The 19,673-nt window shown below is 38.4% G+C and overlaps 1 protein-coding gene across 1 annotated transcript in view; it reads left to right on the forward strand.

The window, feature by feature from the left end:
• Eya4 (EYA transcriptional coactivator and phosphatase 4) overlaps window positions 1-19,673 on the forward strand; it is a 253,733-nt gene that overhangs the window by 22,141 nt on the left and 211,919 nt on the right. Inside the window, exon 2 of the mRNA XM_005360934.2 lies at window positions 8,065-8,163. Within this exon, the coding sequence (XP_005360991.1) occupies window positions 8,131-8,163 (33 nt within the window). The 5' untranslated portion in view covers window positions 8,065-8,130. The remainder of the gene's footprint in view (window positions 1-8,064; window positions 8,164-19,673) is intronic.

The following is a 19,673-nucleotide window of genomic DNA, read 5'->3' on the forward strand; positions in this document are numbered from 1 at the left end:
TGTGCATGATTTTTAAAAGATATGTTTATTTTAATCTTATTTGTGTGTTTGTGTGTGTGTGTGTGTGTGTGTATTCATATCATGTGCATGCCTGCTTCCCATAGAGGCTATAGAGTACATAAGAGCCCCTAGAACTCGAGTTATAGGTTGAACCATCCTGAGGACGCTGGGATGCAAACTTGGGTCCTCTTTAAGAGCAGCGATATCTTAACCACCAAACCATCTCTCCAGCCCTTAACGCATATATTTTAGAGAACATTCTTATGGTTCCTTTCCAAATTTGTGTGTTTGTTTTTAATATGTGGGTCCTTCAGTTTTGTTTCTCTTTCTCCTTTTCCTAACTATGTCAATGATAGTTCTAAGATGCTTTATTGAGCTTACTCTCCAGTTTGAAGTCTTGATTGGCTGCTACTTTATTGCTGCATTTAGTCTTTCAGGGGTGTTTTGTTTCCTTGTGTAGTTTATGATTTTTTTTAATAGATTTCTCTTAGAATCCTTTCTTTCCTGTGGATCAGTTTTGATCTTGCTTCCCCACAGTTTTGGGGTCTTAGGCCTCTAGGTCAGTCTTGGTTTTGTTTTTTCAGTATGAGGTTTTCATGCCATGAAGTAAAACTTTAGAATGTACATTTCTGTAAGGTTGAGCTTTTGATTTATCTCATTTAATCATTTTCTTTTATTCCTTCCCCAAAGGCTTTGTTGCACGGTTGCATTCGAGGGTGGTCTGAGGTTTTGTAGCCTTTCTGCAGTCAAAGTAGCAAGGGTTTCACACAGTTATTTCATAGCTTCTTGTCTTAGCTGCTTGCTCATCTGCGTCAGTGAAGATAATGACTTAGCAAATGCAAATATAAACACAGTGTGTCCTCTCAGTTCTTAGGTGTGACCAGTTAATCATGACTCCTGTAACCCTTGAAAGTCTTATCCAACTTTTCAGTGATATTCAAGTCCTTTCTGTGTCCTATTGATTTTGCTCTCATATCTGCTTTCCGCTAATGTTGTCAGGGTTTCTGTCCTGCCTGGTTCCCACAGTCGTTAAGTCCCAAAGAAATCACACAGAGGTCTACATTAGTTATAAACTGATTGGCCCATTAGCTCAGGCTTCTTATTAACTTATAACATATATTAGCCCATTATTCTTGTCTATGTTAGCAGCTTGGCTCAGTACCTTATTCAGTGAGGCAGTCACATCTTGCTTCTTCTGTGGCTGGGTCAGGACTGCAGACCAAGCTTTACTCTTCCCAGAATTCTCCTGTTCTCATCACCCTGCCTCTACTTCCTGCCTGGTTGTCCCACCTATACTTTCTACCTGGCTACTGGCCAATCAGCATTTATTTAAAATATAATTGACAAAATATAGACCATTGTCCCACACCAGGCTAAGACATCCTTCTAAGTTCCCTTGGCTTCTCACCTGCAACACCAGATATAGCCTCTTAATTCCACATGTTGCTCATCTCATGTTTCAGAAATCCGAGGATGTGTCACTCCCACAAGAGGTGTCTTTTATTGAGGTTTTAAGACAATCAAAATATAAAGATAAATAGTTGTTTTCTTTTTCTCACATCCATTTTATTATTGATTGTTTCACTCACTATCTTGGCATTAAAGAAATAAATCGCATTTTGAATTTATATATAGAATGACAAAGTTAAAAATAGTGAGTATTAATGAGTTACCAAAGTTATTTTTCAATTTTTAAAGTTTATCTAAGATTATTAAGATCGATGACTGCTTACAGTGATCTAAATATATTTGTGTAAGACTGTTACAGTTCCTGGAAATACTGGCTGGTATAAGATTTGTAATTGGACAGAATCAGATGTCACTGTGTTTCTGTGAGAAAGTGCATAGATACTGATCTACTGTAAAGAATGTAAAAAATGCATTTATTTAGTATGTGAACAGCAAAATACAAGTAGAAAATTTATTCCAATACCTCTAGTGATCAAAGTGGTTTATGGTTTTGAAAGAAATTTTCACACAATCTCAAAATACAATGCAAATAATATTTCTGTCTCAAATATTTTCTCCTCTGCCAGTTTGCAGGGGAGTCAGCTGCATTAATGCAGGATAGACAAAACACTCATCAATATAATTGTTGAATACAGGTGGGGAGAGAGGACTCAGTATGAGAGAAGAGAAGATGATTTGGAGAGTGTGTTCAAGTAAGTGTGAAGACAACATAGGTCAAGGATGAAGGATCAAGGATTTTCCTGGATCAAGATTCTCTTTCTGTCTTTGCCTCTGTCTCTTCTTTCTCTTCCTCTTCTCTCTCCCCAGCTCCTGCCCATTTCTCTCTCTCTCTCTCTCTCTCTCTCTCTCTCTCTCTCTCTCTCTCTCTCTTCCTCTCTCTCTCTTTTCACTTCTTTTCTCTCTCCCTTCACTTCGTTCATCTCAATAGAACTCTCCACTTGAGCACAGTCTGCATAGTGTGTCTGTCTTCCACCTGCCATTGGACTCCTTGGACCCAACCCACAAAAGTCTTTCTGGCACAGTATCATAACAATGACCACCACAACCATAACCACCACTACCATACCACCATCACCCACACTACCACCACCACCTCCGCTGCTACCACCGCCACTACCACTGCCACCACCACCACCATCTCCACACCACCACTATTGTTTAGTGGGACTGGGATTCAAACCCAGCATCTCTGCATATGCCAGGCAGGTCTTCTAACCTTGAGCCATGCACCCAGTCCTAACCCCATCATCCCATATTATGAAACTTTTTGGGTTACATGAGTGATTCTGCAAAGTCCATGTTGCTGTCTTTATAAACAGTTCAAAATAGCTCAGCCTGTAGTTTATAGCCTTGGCTCCATTGAAGGACATGAAGTCAAACAAGGTACTCGTTACTATTCACCTAGCCTTGTTTCTTGGACACCCCTACTGTTTTTCTTTTTTATGGGCAGAGAACAGAGTCATGTGAACAGCCCCAGTACGTTCATCTTCACCTCTCCGAGCATTTGGCCATGGAACTGGAGCTAGGTGTTCTTTGTGCTATTGGCTTCCCTCTCAGGCAGGCTGCCCAGGCAGTGGGAGCCAGCCAGTGGCTCACCCAGCCTTATGGCCCATTATTGAAAGGTGAAAGGCCTGTTGGTAACTGGGTGTACAAAACTTGGGAAGCAGTTTTGTTTTCTGGACAGCTGCTCACAGCTAAGAATTCTCAATAATGGGGTGAAAATGTAAATTCTTAGACTGTCTTCCTACTTGTGGTTTTACAAGAAGCAACTTGAACAATAAAGGAAATTTAATTGAAGATTGTGAGGACAGTTAATGAAACCCTGGGAAGAGTGAGAATCAGGTCCAATAACACCCAGTTGGTCAAGTTGCCAGGAGCTTTTCTCAAGCTTCACTCTTGTTCTTTCTGGTTGAACTTTTTCTGTCTCTCCCTTCGAATAAGTTTTCCCCAAGTAACTGTAAAAAGTTGTCATGTTCTACATTTGCCACTGAAGGAAGACTAGCTTGATATTTTTCAAGGCTCAAAATCCTAAGCAAGATGCATCATTAGATAGAACTTATTTGATACAGCAGGATAAGCCCTGGATAAATTCTTTGGTGGTTTAAGTTGAATATAGGTCCGTGTAAGGAGCATACAGTATATGTATATAATATACTCCTGTGTGAGTGGGTCTTAATTATGGTTTTATTTTATTCATTTGAGACAATTTTTTTTCTGGCCTCAATTTTGCCATCCTCCTGCCTCAGCTTGCTTAGTGCTGAGGTTGGAGGTATGTATCATCATGTCTGGTTACAAACTTTATTTTTTTCCTCAAAATATGTTTCTGAACATTTACTTGGAGTTTGAAAATCTGAATGCCCATCCACAGATAAACTGTCTTGATGTCATAATATAATTTAGGACTGTCTTCCCTTGACCTAGACAACTGTCTTAAGTGCAAACATCCTACCTACATCATTGGGGCTGGATGTGTCCAAGATGATGTATCATCCAAGTATTTAATTCCACCTCCCGGTGTCTGAACACAGCTGGAGCAAAAGCTTGGGTAGTCTGTGGTCTAAATCTTTTCCTAAAGTTCCGCTAGGAGTGGAACATGGTTACGGAAACAGATGATCCCTTCTTTGCCCTCTTTTTTGTTTTGACAGTGAGAGATGCATAGAGTTTCATCTGTGTTTGCATTCTCCTATCTCCTAGCTATAAAGTTATAGCTCCAGACTTTGGTTTCAGACCAAGGTCTCCAGGGAGCCATTGTCCATTACCCCTGGCAATCCTTTGAAGGATCTTTTGGCAGAATTATCCTTAAGGATAGAGACTGGTACTGATGCAAATCAGAGCGATGAAAGGATGCCTACTTTGTCTGAAGGATGGAGTAAAGTTCTAAAGATGTTTTAAAGAGTCAAAGCAGACACACAGTGTAAAAGTTTATCAGTCTGGCTGTGTGTAACATGTGACATTCAGGATATAGGAGTGAGGGACAAAGCTGATGCTCCTATACAGGCAAATGCCTATGGCACTTCATCTCTTCCCTTGACACAGAGGAGAGCAGGTAGTATGTGACTCGAGCAGACTCCAGAATGTAGTTTAATTGTTGATTGTTGGTGATTCCTTGAATGAGAAAAGGACTATGCGGGAAGTCAGTGACAAAGCCCAGGTGTCGGGCTTCAATGCTGGCAAAAGGCATTACCGCCTGTGTGCACAGTCTAGAGGTGTAGTGTTCTCCATGTGCAGTTCCTGTGCTCAGCTCCTGTTCCCGTGTAGAGAGGAAGTCCATGCTCTTCATATTGATGTTTCTTCTAGCTGGACAATCTCATTTTTATTGAAAGTTTATTAGCGGGACAGATTAGGAAAATCTCCTTCATTCATTCAATAGAGCTGAAGAGTCCTTGATCCCTACTACCTGGGCCAGCCTACACTGTCTTAAATGTTTCTAAGAATTCTTAATGTTATATACACATATAAACATGTATAAGATTATGTGTTTGAATTACAAGGATTACTAATTTTTACTACAATTTTTAAGACCTATGAATATATAGCTCTCATCTACGTAAGAGTCAGCATAGAGGATTTGATTACTTGTCTATATCTCTTGAAAATGTAACTATAGGAGAAATAATACCAGAATGTGTGAGTCTCCTGCTATACCTGTCTAAAATTTAGCTTTCTGGAAGAGGTGCCTAGGATAGAGCAGGCATCTAGATTTTCACTTCATAAAACAGCATGGGGTTACTGTTGGTCCTTAATTTTATATCTTTATTATAAGGTTAATTCTTTTCTTACTTGATTCAAGGAGTGTTCTCATCTTTTTCTCTTATATTTGTGAAAACTAAATGTTAAAGGATTTAGTATAACAAAAGTTGGTAAATTATGATGTAAAAATTATACTGTGTCTGCAATTAGTCAAGTGAATTTAGTGTGGTTCAATAATATAGAATCACTGGGCTCATAATATTTTAGGACCTGAGTGACTTTGAAAAAGAAAAAAAAATTATGTTAGCATTAAACCTCAAGCCAAGAAACAGTTAATCTAAATTTCAAGGAAATAAAAAGCAAGGCATCATGTTGTGACATGGAACACTGACAAGAATAACTCCCCAACAAAATGCTAAGTAGATTTTAAACTGGTGGTTAACCAAAAAATCAGGGAGGAGGAGCTTTTGTTTAATTCCCTTCCGTGCCAGTGCGTGTCCTGATGAGCTTTAATTTTGTTCAAGGTGTTAAGAGAACCTGATATAGTGGTCCTCTGAAAGATCATTTCATCTTTCCCAATAATCAATTTCTTCAGTTTCTTCTGCATGCAGTTATTCTGGATATATAATATTTAAGCATTGTGATCACATAGTTAAAGTAATTTCATTGTGGTAACCAAATATGTCAATTTTGGGGCCTAAAAGATATGGTTAAGTCCTAAGCCTCAAAGCTATGAATGCTACATTATTTAGAGTTAGGGTCTTTGTAGATTTACCCAGGTGATAATGTGCTCTTACATTATTTGGATGGGGCCTGAGCCTGTGACTATTGTACTTATAGAAGAAAACTTACACACACACACACACACACACACACACACACACACACACACACACACACACACACACACACACACACACACACGCACGCACGCACACGTGCACACATGCACACCCCATTGGAAGAAAACGGCAAGGAGAATGAGAATAGCATGTGGTAATGAGGTAGACCCTGGATTGGTGCATCTGTAATCCACAGAATTCCGAGAATTGTTGTAACTACCAGAAGCCAAGGTTTGGGACAGGGAGGCTGTGCTTTGTTTTTCTAGTCTCCAGAGGGAACATAGGTCTGCCAGAGTCTTGGTTTAGGCTTTTTGGTTCATAGAATGCTCCAGAATAAATGGCTGCTCTGCGTTACCCAGCTCATGGTTCTTGGCTACTACAGTCTTAGAAATTTGACACAACAGATTTGTTTGAAAATAAATGCATTTAACTGGCATCATTGATAACTATCCTAGGAGGGAATTATTGACTAAGTTTCAATGTTGAGTTTTATGACTAGTTAATGAATTCCACTTAGTAGTGTTTCTGCATTTGTGTTTTATTGTCCTAACATAAAGCAAGATGCCCAGAAAACTGGAGTAGAACAGGCCCTTCCTCAAAGTATGAGACTAATTTTCAACATCAGCTGTTTCCTCCCATCCTTTGTTGGCATCACCACATGCCTCCTGAGGGCTGCATTTGTCACTGATAGTCAACATGTGAAACACTGAGCTAGACACTGTGGGCAACTCACAAAAGGATAGACCAACCCTGTCTTCCCTTATAGGCAGTATTCTGGCATCTAAACTTAATGACGCTAGAATAAGCCATGGAGGTCTTGGAGAACCTAGTTGTAAAATCCAGTTTTCACTGTGTTAAATTGTTCTTATAAAACCATTTAATGAGCCGGGCGATGGAGGCACACGCCTTTAATCCCAGCACTCGGGAGGCAGAGGCAGGCGGATCTCTGTGAGTTCGAGACCAGCCTGGTCTACAGAGCTAGTTCCAGGACAGGCTTCAAAGCCACAGAAAAACCCTGTCTCGAAAAACCAAAAAAAAAAAAAATAATAAAAAAAACATTTAATGTTTTTAAGCATTTCTTGGCCTTGCATATTCATTTGTCAGAAGAAAGATGAGAATTTGGGGGAGCATTGGCTTTTTTGGTGTTGTCCTACATTGCTACTATTATAAAATCTTCCTGCATTTGGATCTAAAATTATATGTTTGCTTGGCTGGGGAAAAAGTATCATATGGTGTGAAGTAAAGATGATTAAAAGATTAATTATCTTTTAAATAATTAGCTGATTGTGTCACTGTAGTTTATACAATACTTCTCCTTCTTATCTGTCTTAAAATAATTATTTTCCCCATCTCTTAAAAACTTTGTATTTTGTCGGGCGGTGGTGGCACATGCCTTTAATCCCAGCACGGGAGGCAGAGGCAGGCGGATCTCTGTGAGTTTGAGGCCAGCCTGGTCTACAAGAGCTAGTTCCAGGACAGGAACCAAAAGCTAAGGAAAAACTCTGTCTCGAAATATTCCCCCCCCCAAAAAAAAAACTTTGTATTTTGAAACATGGTATCTTTTTGCTGCTTATAGGGTCAAACCTAGGACCTTGCAATTGGACCATCAAGTTTTGTCACCGGCACCCAAATAAGCTCTTTAGAAAAGAAAATGACCATCTGATAATTTAGACACATTTTCTCATTCCAAAAACGGCATTACTAAAACACATTGTGTTTTCTCAATTTATATTATACAGTAGTGATTAATGTGGATCCCATTTCTTTGTCTAATCAAAATGGTATATTAATTGTTTTCTGCAACCTGTATTGTCAAAGTTGCTAGATATTTTCCTTTAACTGAAGGAGCTATTGCCATATACCAGTTCTGCCATGATATTATTTAAAAGATCATTATTTATGTTAGATATGGAATTAAAATTAGCAACTCATTTCTTTCATCAGAGGTTCTCCTATATCCTGCATACTGCATACTGCCAACTATCTTGCTAAGTCTTTATGGGTCTGCCAGTGAATAAAAATGAATTTTACTTTTTCTATTTCCACCTTTTCTTTGTTTTAGATCTTCAACTTTCAATTAAAGGAAGCTGCTTCTACGTGGGGGTGGCAAGAGCAGCGAGAGAACCACATGGACGACACCCAGGACCTAAATGAGCAATCAGTAAGTCTTACTTTAACCTCAGTTCTGCTAGAAAGAGAGATGGGAAGACTATCCTCAAAAGACTTGAAGACATGAATCTACTGTCTGCAGTAAGGTTTGGGGTAGAATATGCTGTGTTGATTTTTGAATTCTCTTATAAGGCCATAAAATAGACCTTTGGCAATGTGTGCTGTTCCTGCTTAATGGTGATGTCACATCTTGATGTCTCCCTTGATGCTCCACTTGGAGAGTCTGAGGTTGGAAGACAAGGGTGTTGAAATCATGCTGTGTGTTTAGACAGTCTGAACAATTTTATGCACTTCCTTTGTTATGCTTTCTTCCAAAACTCCTGGATGGTTTATATGTTGTTGGCTATGGGGAGCATAAGAGGAAAGAAGATATTATTAGCATGCCAATTGCTCATCTCATGGATGAAAACCACAGTCCTCAAGGGCTTTCCTTATTTTCCTAGATTTATTGGGATCAAGAATGTGGCAGCTTGGTAACAATCCTATTAAGATTCTGTCTTCCTGTAGGGAGATACTTAATCTGGTTTCTCCTCTTGCCTTATTAGTAGGGTCTCAAGTGACAGTAATTCTTTATTGTGTGCCACTTGGGGCATAGACTGCTGGACATTGCCACCCTAGTCGTTCCGCACACAGGCAACTAGTGAGGTCACAGGGAAGAAGAAGACATGGATATCGCCAAGAATGTGTTCCACATGGGGAGCTATTCCTCCTCAGCTTGTACGATCATGTTTGTCCTTAAAGTCTAAGGTTTCCCAGGGACAACAGAGAAGATGCTTGTGTATAACAATGTAGCAATAGAAATGATGCGTGCAGTGTATTTCAGTTTAAAATAAATAGCAATGTGTGTTTTTGTAGAAACTGCTGTTCTAAGATGATTTAATTTGTTTTCCAGAAGATAAGTAAAAATACACGTATATGTATGTGTTAAATTTTATTTCTTGAGATTGCCTAAGTGTGATTTCATTATATGATTATAGCACTACTCATTTCCTATAGCATCATAAGAAACACATGAAGAGCAATCCAAAGGCTGAAACTTAGAATCAAGCAGTAGACACGAGAGTCTTGAAACTCTCTGATTTCATAGAGAAAACTGGCAGCAACAGTCAAGGGCTTTCAAACAGCCTCCAAAAGTACTGGTTATTGAATCTAAAATGTACGGCTAGAACTCTATCTAGCAAGTGGATTATGGTCCTCATGACGACTGTCTTTTTCCCACATGCCTTTGTAATGTTTGTAGCTCTTGCTGGGATCAGATTTCTGTGAGAGTGATCATGTGCCTGGAGGTCAACACCGAATGATGCTCTCACCCGAGAGAGTGTGTTTCAACTTAAACATGAGTGTGTGTGTATGTGTGTGCGCATGTGCATGCATGTGTGTTAGGTATTCACATAGCACGCATGCATGTTAGGTATTCACATACTTTTAGAGAATGAGGAGTTGGAGTTTGCAGGGGACACAAAGGTATTAAAGAGAGTAGAGTCTGAGAGAAAATGGCTCATTCATCATTTACTTTAGGGAAGATTTACACATCAGAAAGATTATCTACTTTATTTTCTAATCCTTTTTAAATTAAAAATTTATAATATGATTACACCATTTTCCCACTTTCCTTTCCTTCCTCTAACCCTCTATGTATATTTAAATACAACAGAATGTCTGTTTAATGAAGTTGATGTTAAGGACAATACACACATACACATATATATTAAGTGGGTATATATAAGTGTGTGTATATATATATACATAAATATATATATATACAAAAATATATATATATTTACACCTTAGCCTCATGTTAAGATGTATATATACACACATTCATGAGGCTAAGGTGTTACTAAAGGTTTTAAATCATCTTTGACTAAATATGCACAGAATTTATGAGTTGTGTTTAAAATATCACAGGTTTCACTTTCAGTGATATTCCTGGATTGCACTTTTATAACTATATTTTTCAAGTTCTCAGCAATGCTACTGTGCAGCCAGGTGTGAGAATCAAATATCTAGAGTGATCTCTATAGCTTCTGGCATAGCTCCATTTTCTGAGCTTAAACTTTGCACACATAGACAAGTCTTCATCTCAAAGGTGTGCAAATGGATACTAAGAAGTGGTAATGAATTCTCATGTTGTTGTGGCTGGATGCTGCAAATTTGAAACTTCTGGGTGATCTTTTGACTCCACGTCCATGGCTTTCTTCCCATTCCACTGTGTCTGACAAAGGGACAGTTAGTGTTATGTCATCCATCATGATGCACAAGTAAAAAAAAAAAAAAAAACTAAGACTATTGATGGAGGAGGGTCATCTGTCTATCTGTTGTTTCATTGGTTAATTAATAAAGAAAACTGCTTGGCCTGTTAGGTCAGAACATAGGTGGGCAGAGTAGACAGAACAGAATGCTGGGAGGAAGAAGGCATTGAGACAGACACTATAGCACTCCTCTCCAAGACAGACGCAGGTTAAGATCTTTCCTGGTAAGCCATCACCCCATGGTGCTGCACAGATTATTAGAAATGGGTTAATCAATATGTGAAAATTAGCCACTAAGAGGCTAGAGCTAATGGGCCAAGCAGTGTTTAAAAGAATACAGTTTCCGTGTAATTATTTTGGTGCATAAGCTAGCCAGGCAGCCGTGAGCCAGGGTAGCAGGAACGCAGTCCGCAGCTCCATACTACAGACTATTCTCTTTCCAATAAAATAGCTCACATCTGAATTGTCATTAAATAACTTTAAATCTCGTGCAATGTATTGATTTCTCAAAACTTTCTGAACAGTGTAGCATTTATTAAAATATAGAATAAATGTGATGGAATTGCAGTTCATAAGATGAAAATTTTTAGGATGGATATGATAACAAGTGTAATTTACAATGCATGTGTGCTCCATCTAGCACTTTCCATACATTCTTCTTGATCTTCACCATATCCCTGCAATATAAATCTAAAGGCTACCGTTTCACAGATGAAAACATTGCTCAGTGTTAAGGTCAAATTGTGGTTAAGGACCAGAGATTAGAACTGAACACACTTTTATCTTACTCTAAAATCTGTAATGCATTTTTCATAACACAACATAGTATTGGTAGGTAAAGGCCTGAGCTGTAAGGTCAGGCATTACTGGCAAATACATTATAACATGGAGAAATTACTTAGAACCATCCTAATCTGCAGAGTGTGGAAGATGATAAAAACAAGTAACATGTTGTACTATTGTATGCTTCATTAAGTATTCATTAAGATTAATACCTATTATAAATAACTTGAGGGCCCTGCGAGATGGCTCAATCAGTAAAATATCCACTGCCCAAATATGAGTACCAGAGTTCAGATTCCTAGCACACATATGAAAAGCTCAGTGTGGTGACATGTATTTATAACTCCACTGTTAAGGATGTAGAGACAGGCCGATCCATGGAGCACAATGGCCAGCTAGTCTAGTCAGTTAGTAAGCTCTCTACTGTCTGAGAGACTATCTCCAAAAAATGGTGGAGAGAAATGGAGTAAGACATCTATTGACACCAACTTCTGCACTCTTAGGTACATCCACTTACATGCAGATGTACATGCATGCGTACACACAAGCATGCACATCCACATACATTATGTATGCTCCCCCACTCCTTGGGACCTTGTGATAGGAAAAAAATCTTCAGTGCATTCTTTCTTTCTTGACCAACCAGCTCTTTCCTGGACCCTTTCCCTAGAGGTTTACAGATCCACAAGAGCAGCAGATTAAAACTGATCACACCAGCTCTCCTGTCCCTCCGTGTCCTCCTTCTCTACTCTAATGCATTATCAGCAGCTTCTGTGCATGCATTCATTATCACCTCCTCAACAGCTAAATTAAAGCAACAACAAGAAGCAGATAATCATCTCTCCCTTGCTCCATCCTAACTCCTGTCCATTCCTGACTGGTTTCCTCACTTGATGCAGTTCTCCATGCTTCAGTTTCCTAACTTTGGGCTTTTATTTTAGCTCTTGACTAACTTGTCATAATTCCAGGTACATCTCTTTCCAAAATACATGCCTGATCACATGATTTCTCCCCATCTTATCTAGCAATCGCTCATTCTTGTCCTGTAGAGAGAGGGTCATGTGCACGCCAGCCTAAAAGATTAAATACTAATGATTTCCTCAGTCTCCTTTCTAGTTTCTGTTGGCTTCCAGAATCTTCCAGATCTCTACTCATCTGTAAGTGTGATATAGCCCCTTCTCTGCTAGACTACCCTGATGTTCTTAGGGGCCCATCAAGAGCTCATTAACTCTGAGAAACCCTCTCAAGGTCTGTCATTCCAAGAATTAAGGGAAGTGAAGGGACTAGCTCTGTGAACACCTGGGGCAAGGGGATTGGGTTAGAGGGATCAGCAAGAGAAAATCTTCAGGGTGGTTGATGCCTGGTACTTGTGAGGATGGGCAAGGACACTAGGACTGCTGGGGTGATAGAAATGGGCAGAGATGAGGCCACAGAGATTATCTACCTGGGATTGTGTTGGTGTATCCTGGTCATTTTAAGAAGTTTAGCGTTTTCTTAGTGGCATCTAAAGTGGTAGGGAGATCTTGAGCTCAGCTATATTTAAGAAGTTCTTGAGAAATGGAAAAGAGGAATGTAATATAATCTGTTGAAGCAGTATACACCAAGGAGAGTAATTCTCTGATAAAACAAGCTGATGTTCTTTGAGCAGCACCATGCCAAGTGCCTTGAAGTCCAAGCTATGGCATGGATTTTAAAAAGGTGACCCTGGCTTTCAACTCAAAATGGATTGACAAGGATAGAACTGTTTGATAAGCTGGCAGTAGAGGTGGTGAGAAGCATTGGGTTCAGACAGTGTTTTGAAGACAAGAATAAGATGACTTGTTGATGTACTGGATGTACACTGTTAGAAAAAGAAGAGTCACAGATGGCTTCTACTCTTTGTTCTGAGTACTAGGAAGGATAAGATTGACATTGACTCTGATGGGATGTCTTGAAAGGAGTAGACTAGGGTAGAGGTAGGGAGCTGTTTTTTTTAAAAAAATATTTATTTATTTATTATGTATACAATATTCTGTCTGTGTATATGTCTGTAGGCCAGAAGAGGGCACCAGACCTCATTACAGATGGTTGTAAGCCACCATGTGGTTGCCGGGAATTGAACTCAGGACCTTTGGAAGAGCAGGCAATGCTCTTAACCACTGAGCCATCTCTCTTTTTAAACACTATGGCAGAAACAATGCTGTTTTCCCTAACCTTGTTCTACAATCTGCTTTTCTCATGTATCATTCTGTACTTACCAGTCTTCTTCCACATGGACCAGGCCATGAAACAAGTTCTAGTCTGAAATACAAAGGCATGGGATATAGGTATCGTTCCCAGGCTGAGACGGTTAAAGTTTGTGCATATTTCTTTGGTTCATCTATTTCCCTAGGGTGATAAAAGAGGAAGAATCTTTATCTCCGAGGCACTGTATGGGGCACAGATTCTCATGAAACTAATAGGGGCATGTGAAATTCAATCTGCTGTTAGCCACTAGGAAGAAATGTTGGTGACTCAGATATCACCATCTGGAACTGACATACAGAATTGTGGACTTCAGAGTATCGGGGGGAGATAAAGGAAGAAAATTAATAGAAACAACTTAGACAAAAGAGTTGAGACTAAATAGAGAAAACTAACAGCGTGGAATCATTGGATACTTCAAATTTATGGACTGACTACAAAGATAGTCTCTATAAGATATAAGATAACTGCTTCTACCTGCTGTCCTAACTCATAAAACTGAATTGTTCCATAAGTATATATTCCGACATATAGCCAACTTTTCTTTGTTGTGCTTCCTTCCAAAATTTCCAACAATCACATACCCAGGTTTTGGTTACTGGGTTCATCTGTATCTCAGGGTAGAAAGGACCATCCTACATTTATGAATAGGTACTGGTACATCATTCAGGTCAAGATTTCCAACTAAGTTACCAAAAACCCTAAAATATTTAGAATGAAGTGTTTCTTAGCAAAGAGTTATCATTACTCATTACTACACTTGTAGATGTAATATACAGGCATTCTATCTTGGCAAATGAATTGACCACAGCAGCATGTGTCTTATCCTCAACATTATTCATATTTGAGTTAGTTAACCCTGCTGTGGGGTGGCAGGGGAGGAACTTTCCTGTACAAGACATGATACTTAACAGCATCTCTGATATATACCCACTAGATGTCAGTAGCAGCCCCTTCCTTTTTTGTAACAATAAAAAAATCTTGAGACATTACAAAACCTTCTGCAAAGAGAGTGGGTATCAAGGATTATGATCTGCAGCACTCCTGACTTCAGGGAGTTACTTATTTATAATCTTGACTATACTATCTAAAAATACGTAAGTTAGATTCCTTGAACTTTTAGTATGATATGCTGTAAAATGTCATTGAAGGACCTAGGATGGAGAGACAAAAATCATAAGACAGGGTATAAGAAAGAAAACAAAGTAATATCGCAATCGTAATGGATTAGAGCCCATAGCACGATCCAATCATCAGGAATAGCTTCCTGAAGAACAGATCACATATGGAGTTCAATCATACCTTCAGTGGCACTTCAAATGTTGGGATATATTATCTTAGACACAATACAACCTTCCCTAGGAAACATAAACACAAATACATCTCAGAGGTACAAAACAGAAGGGGGTATGGTTTGCTTATAAGCCCAGGATTGACTGAAATTTCCAAATTAGAAATATTAGGAGTATGAGGATGTGGAGAATGAGTAATACAATTGAGAAGCTGAGAATTGACTTAAAAGAACTTTAAAGTCAAACTGATGTAGTCCTGTTCATGGGGGGCCAGCATGATGTTATTACCATGCAACACACAGAGTTCTATTAGATGATGTTACCCTTCTGTCTCCGAAATGCTAACCCAGACATAATCACAACAGTTTTGAGTAAGAACTCATCCAGTTAAAATAGTATTTTAGGAAATGTAACTTGCTTGGAATGTTAATGAAGAATGAAAAGTCTTCATTTTAGAGATGCTTCTGTGATGAAATGAAGTATAGGACAATGGCAGCAGGATGAAGTGAAACTTAGGTTACCAGATTTACAAAGTAAGACTGAGAAAGTAAGTTAGGAGCTTGTGGAGTTGGTTACATATGAACTCAAAGGGTCAGAACTGGGGGTTTACTGCTAAATACTGTCTATAAAGGAAAACCTCATTCATAGCATTTTTGATTTTCTAGAAATAGCCTCTATATGAACAAGTCACTTGATCTGAAATATAAAGACAGCCATGTACATCAATTTAATAAGCGAATATATATTTCAATAAAACCTTATAGAAACAGATAGTAGACTATTAAGCATGTTCTGGTAGTCTGGGGCCCAACATAATGATTTGACAGTGGAAAATGACAAAGGGGCAAGATTAATGGAAGGAACTAGAGGAGGAGGTGCTGCTGAACTTAGTAACTGCAACAATGTTTTAAATTTTATACATGAGATGGAAAATATTAAATCTGTGCCTGTTTTTTCTTATTAACCTTTCTTTTAATTCACAGATTTATTATACCAGAAACCATGTGAAAAGGGTAAACTGAGGACAATGTGAGCTAGATTATGTTTATTTCTCTATTTACTGATTAAATAAAAAGACATTAGACTGAATTTGGAATACATAATGGTTTTTCTATAAGATGGAAGGCTTAGAAGTGCCCTCCCACTTCTCTTGCAATAAATTTCTTGACCAGTTGGTCTCTTTTTCATCTTGTCACACTTAATGTGAGGGGTAGAGGGTTCGTTGCATAGGCAGAAGGGATAGATTACACTCTCCAAATAATTTATTCTATGAAGACAAGTTGGACTGGCAGGATCTATGCTCCCTTCATAAAAAGAACAGCAATGTCTCTTGATTGACTTTAACAGTAATGGTAAAGTTTGAAAGTGTGGTTTTGCCTAGGGTTTCTTGAAATTTGGATAAGGCCCTAAAAAATGTGGAAGAATTCTTGCTTTGTATAAAGATTTATTAAATTATTGTGCTTGAGCTCTAGCTGAAATTGGCAGGTTGGGGTCATTTTGAAACACCCAGAAAGGTGTGAAGCATCCCACTTTATGTGTTTGTTTTTCTTCTAGTTATTATTTACTGCTCAGTCAGCACTAGCAGTAGACAGATAATTTGGCTGCTAAGTTAAACTTGTATAGAATTTCAAAGAACCTTATTAGGGAGAGATGTAATTTCATCCTCTGGGCCTTTTATGTAACAGAGTAAATATTTGGGTTACTTCATTTTGACCTGAAATTAAACAATGGATTTAAATTGTCAACAGGAAGTTAAAGTATTTAATCAACAACATTTAAAAAGACAGCATAGTTGTTTTTGAAACTGCTAAGAATGCCTTTATATTTCAGAATATTGTACTCTTAATTCATATAACTGTCTGAATAGATCCAATTATTCTAATTGTGTAGGTTTCTTTTAAAAATCATGTAAAATGAGTACATTTGATAACTAATATATTTAATAGACACTTTGCAGTATCTTTGCAAAATTGATATACATGTACGTCTATGATTTTGCATACTGCTTAACTATACTGCCATCATTGAAAAATGATGTTCACTAGATAAACTGTGGAATAGATGTCATGTGGCAACAAGTCTTCAAGAATCGATATTAAAGATAGTAAGAATAAAAGCCTATACCTTCAAGAAAAGGAGCCTTTAGAGGTTCTCTGTTGGGAAGACGAAAGTGCCATGCTGGGATGATCCCACCCATGAGCTACAGGAAATGGTATCCATTGGACTGTCTTACATATTGTCCATTGGGCTCTCCTACAGCTGTACCCCTCATTCCAACGCTGACTGCTTTCTTTTCTGCTGGTGCTCTGCAATTTGCATATTGTCCACACAAATTCTTTTTTGTATGTTTCTCCACCCTGCTTGTGAGACTGTGAACGTCTTATTTTCTTTTCATGAAGTCAAGGTTTCACTGGCAGGATCCCAGCGAGACTGATTCGGTTTCCCCTCATTTTGTTTGTTTGCTTTTATGTCAGAGTCATTCAGAATGACAGGGCGTGCATCCTGCCTCAGGAAAACAGTTCTGTGAGTGAAAGCCTCTGAGAAGAACCACAAGAGGCGTTTGAATGGTGGTAGTAAATAACTCACTGTAGAAAGCCAGCAAGACTTTCTAGAGTGCTCATCTGTTAGATGTTTATAGTAGACGCTGTTAGCCATGGTTTTGCTTTCCAAGGTTTCAGGTACCTGCAGTTCAACCATGGTCCAGAAATACTAAATGGAAAGTCTCAGACATCAACACTTAATACGCTTTCAATTGGCACAGTGATAAAAATCTCATATCCCCCTATTTTACTATTCTGGGATAAGAGCCATCCCTCTACTAGCAAAACTATGATTCACTTACTACCTGTCATTTAGTTACCTAGGAGCAGTCTCTGTTCCCTCAAGTACCAGACTCTTGGGGAATGGGAATGGCTTTCATTGTACATGTGTTGAAGCACATTGTAAAACAGACTACCACTGTGTCAAAAGCTTTGTTTTGCACTTTATTCCATCTAGTGGGTACACCATAGTGTCTCCTGTGTCACAAAGAAGGGTCAACAGAGTCCAGTCAGTTTAGGTCTTTCTCTGTTGCCCAGGTTGGTCTTGAACTCTGGTCTGAAGGAGTACTCACACTTACTCAAGCTTTGGCTTCCCCAGTAGCATGTGTTATAGGCATGTGCCCTTAAATATGGTTCAATATGATTTTTTGACATAACTATGATAGCACACTTTAATAAATGCCAATTTAGGTATTAGTTATGCTCATCCATCACTGTGTCTAATAATTTATTTCATAAATATGTATGCATATCAGAAAGCATAGTATTTATAACATTTATATCAATCCATGGTTTTAGGCATCTCATGAGAAATGGAAGGAATTTCCTGTAAATAAAGGAAAGAAGCTGTTGTAGATAGGACTTACTATAACAGGATTTTCCCTCTCTTTTGGTAGGTCAGACACATTCTTTGGTATATACGTTAGTCTTCAGTAGTGCATCAGAAATAATTAATGATAATTCTTATTGTGTATATTTATTTGTACGCTTATTTTGGAATGTTAAATCAATTTACTAATCTTCAGGGGATTAAATTTTATACCAAATGTTAATTTTTCAGTAGGTTTAGTATTTTTTTTTACAGAAATCAGTCTTTAATAAAACAATCTTAAATGTAAGGCAATCTGACAATTTTACTACCATGCAAAGTACAAAAACTGTAACTAATATACAACATTCTACAAAAGTATATATCAGTATACATGTCATTTGGACAATGCAATCATGAAGGCCTCTAGAAGGAGGAGAAGCAAAGCCCTTGACATTGTATCCTCACAGGACACACATCCCCAAATACCCTGGTATTGCTATGGTGTCCATAGCAGAGATGGAAAGTTCTCCAAGAACTATAAATTTTCAATAGATTAAATTAATTGTACATTTTTTGTCTTGGCTCTTTTCATATATGTAAAAAATAATTTTTTAAAATGATTTCTCTGATTCTATACTGTCACTTGGACAGAAACATTTTATTCTCTATATTGCCTCTTAAATAGCATATTTAATAGTAATGATAACCATATAAATTATATGCATAAGTATAGTCAGTATAGTCACATGGTTTAATTCATTCAAAACAAGACAAGCCATATTGAAATTCAGAGTATATTATTTATAAATAAAGCTAATTCTTTCTTTAAATTTTTTTTTATCTTCTCTATCCATTCTTCAGTCGAGGGGTATTTAATTGTTTCCAGGTTCTGGCTGTGACAAATAATGCTGATATGAACATAGTTGAACATATATCCTTGTGCTATGATTGAGCATCCTTTAAGTATATACCAAAAATTGACACTTCTATTGCTGTTTCTTGAGGTAGGTTGTTTCCTAATTTTCTGAGAAATTGCCATACTGATTTCAAAAACTGTTGTATAAGTTTGCACTCCAATCAACAATGGAGGAGTGTTCCCTTTACCCTACATTCTCTCCAGCAAAAGCTGTCATTAGTGTTTTGATCTTGGCCATTCTTTTTTTTATGTATTTTTTTTAAATTTTTTTCTTGGAAAAAAATTTCCGCCTCCTCCCATCCTCCCATTTCCCTCCCCTTCCTCCCACTCCACTCCCCTACCCCCACTCCTTTCCCCCTCCCTCTCAAGACTGAAGAGCAGTCAGGTGGAAAGTCCAAGGTCCTTCCCCCTCCATCTAGGTCTAGGAAGGTGAGCATCCAAACTGGCTAGGTTCCCACAAAGCCAGAACATGAAGTAGGATCAAACCCCAGTGCCATTGTCTTTGGATTCTCATCAGCCCTCATTGTTCAGAGAGTCCGGTTTTATCCCATGTTTTTTCAGTTCCAGTCCAGCTGGCCTTGGTGAGCTCCCAATAGATCAGTGCCTCTGTCTCAGTGGGTGGGTGCACCCCTCGCGGTCCTGACTTCCTTGCTCATGTTCTCCCTCCTTCTGCTCCTCATTGGGA

Source organism: Microtus ochrogaster, linkage group LG4, assembly GCF_000317375.1.
Source record: "Microtus ochrogaster isolate Prairie Vole_2 linkage group LG4, MicOch1.0, whole genome shotgun sequence".
Lineage (NCBI taxonomy): Eukaryota > Metazoa > Chordata > Mammalia > Rodentia > Cricetidae > Microtus > Microtus ochrogaster.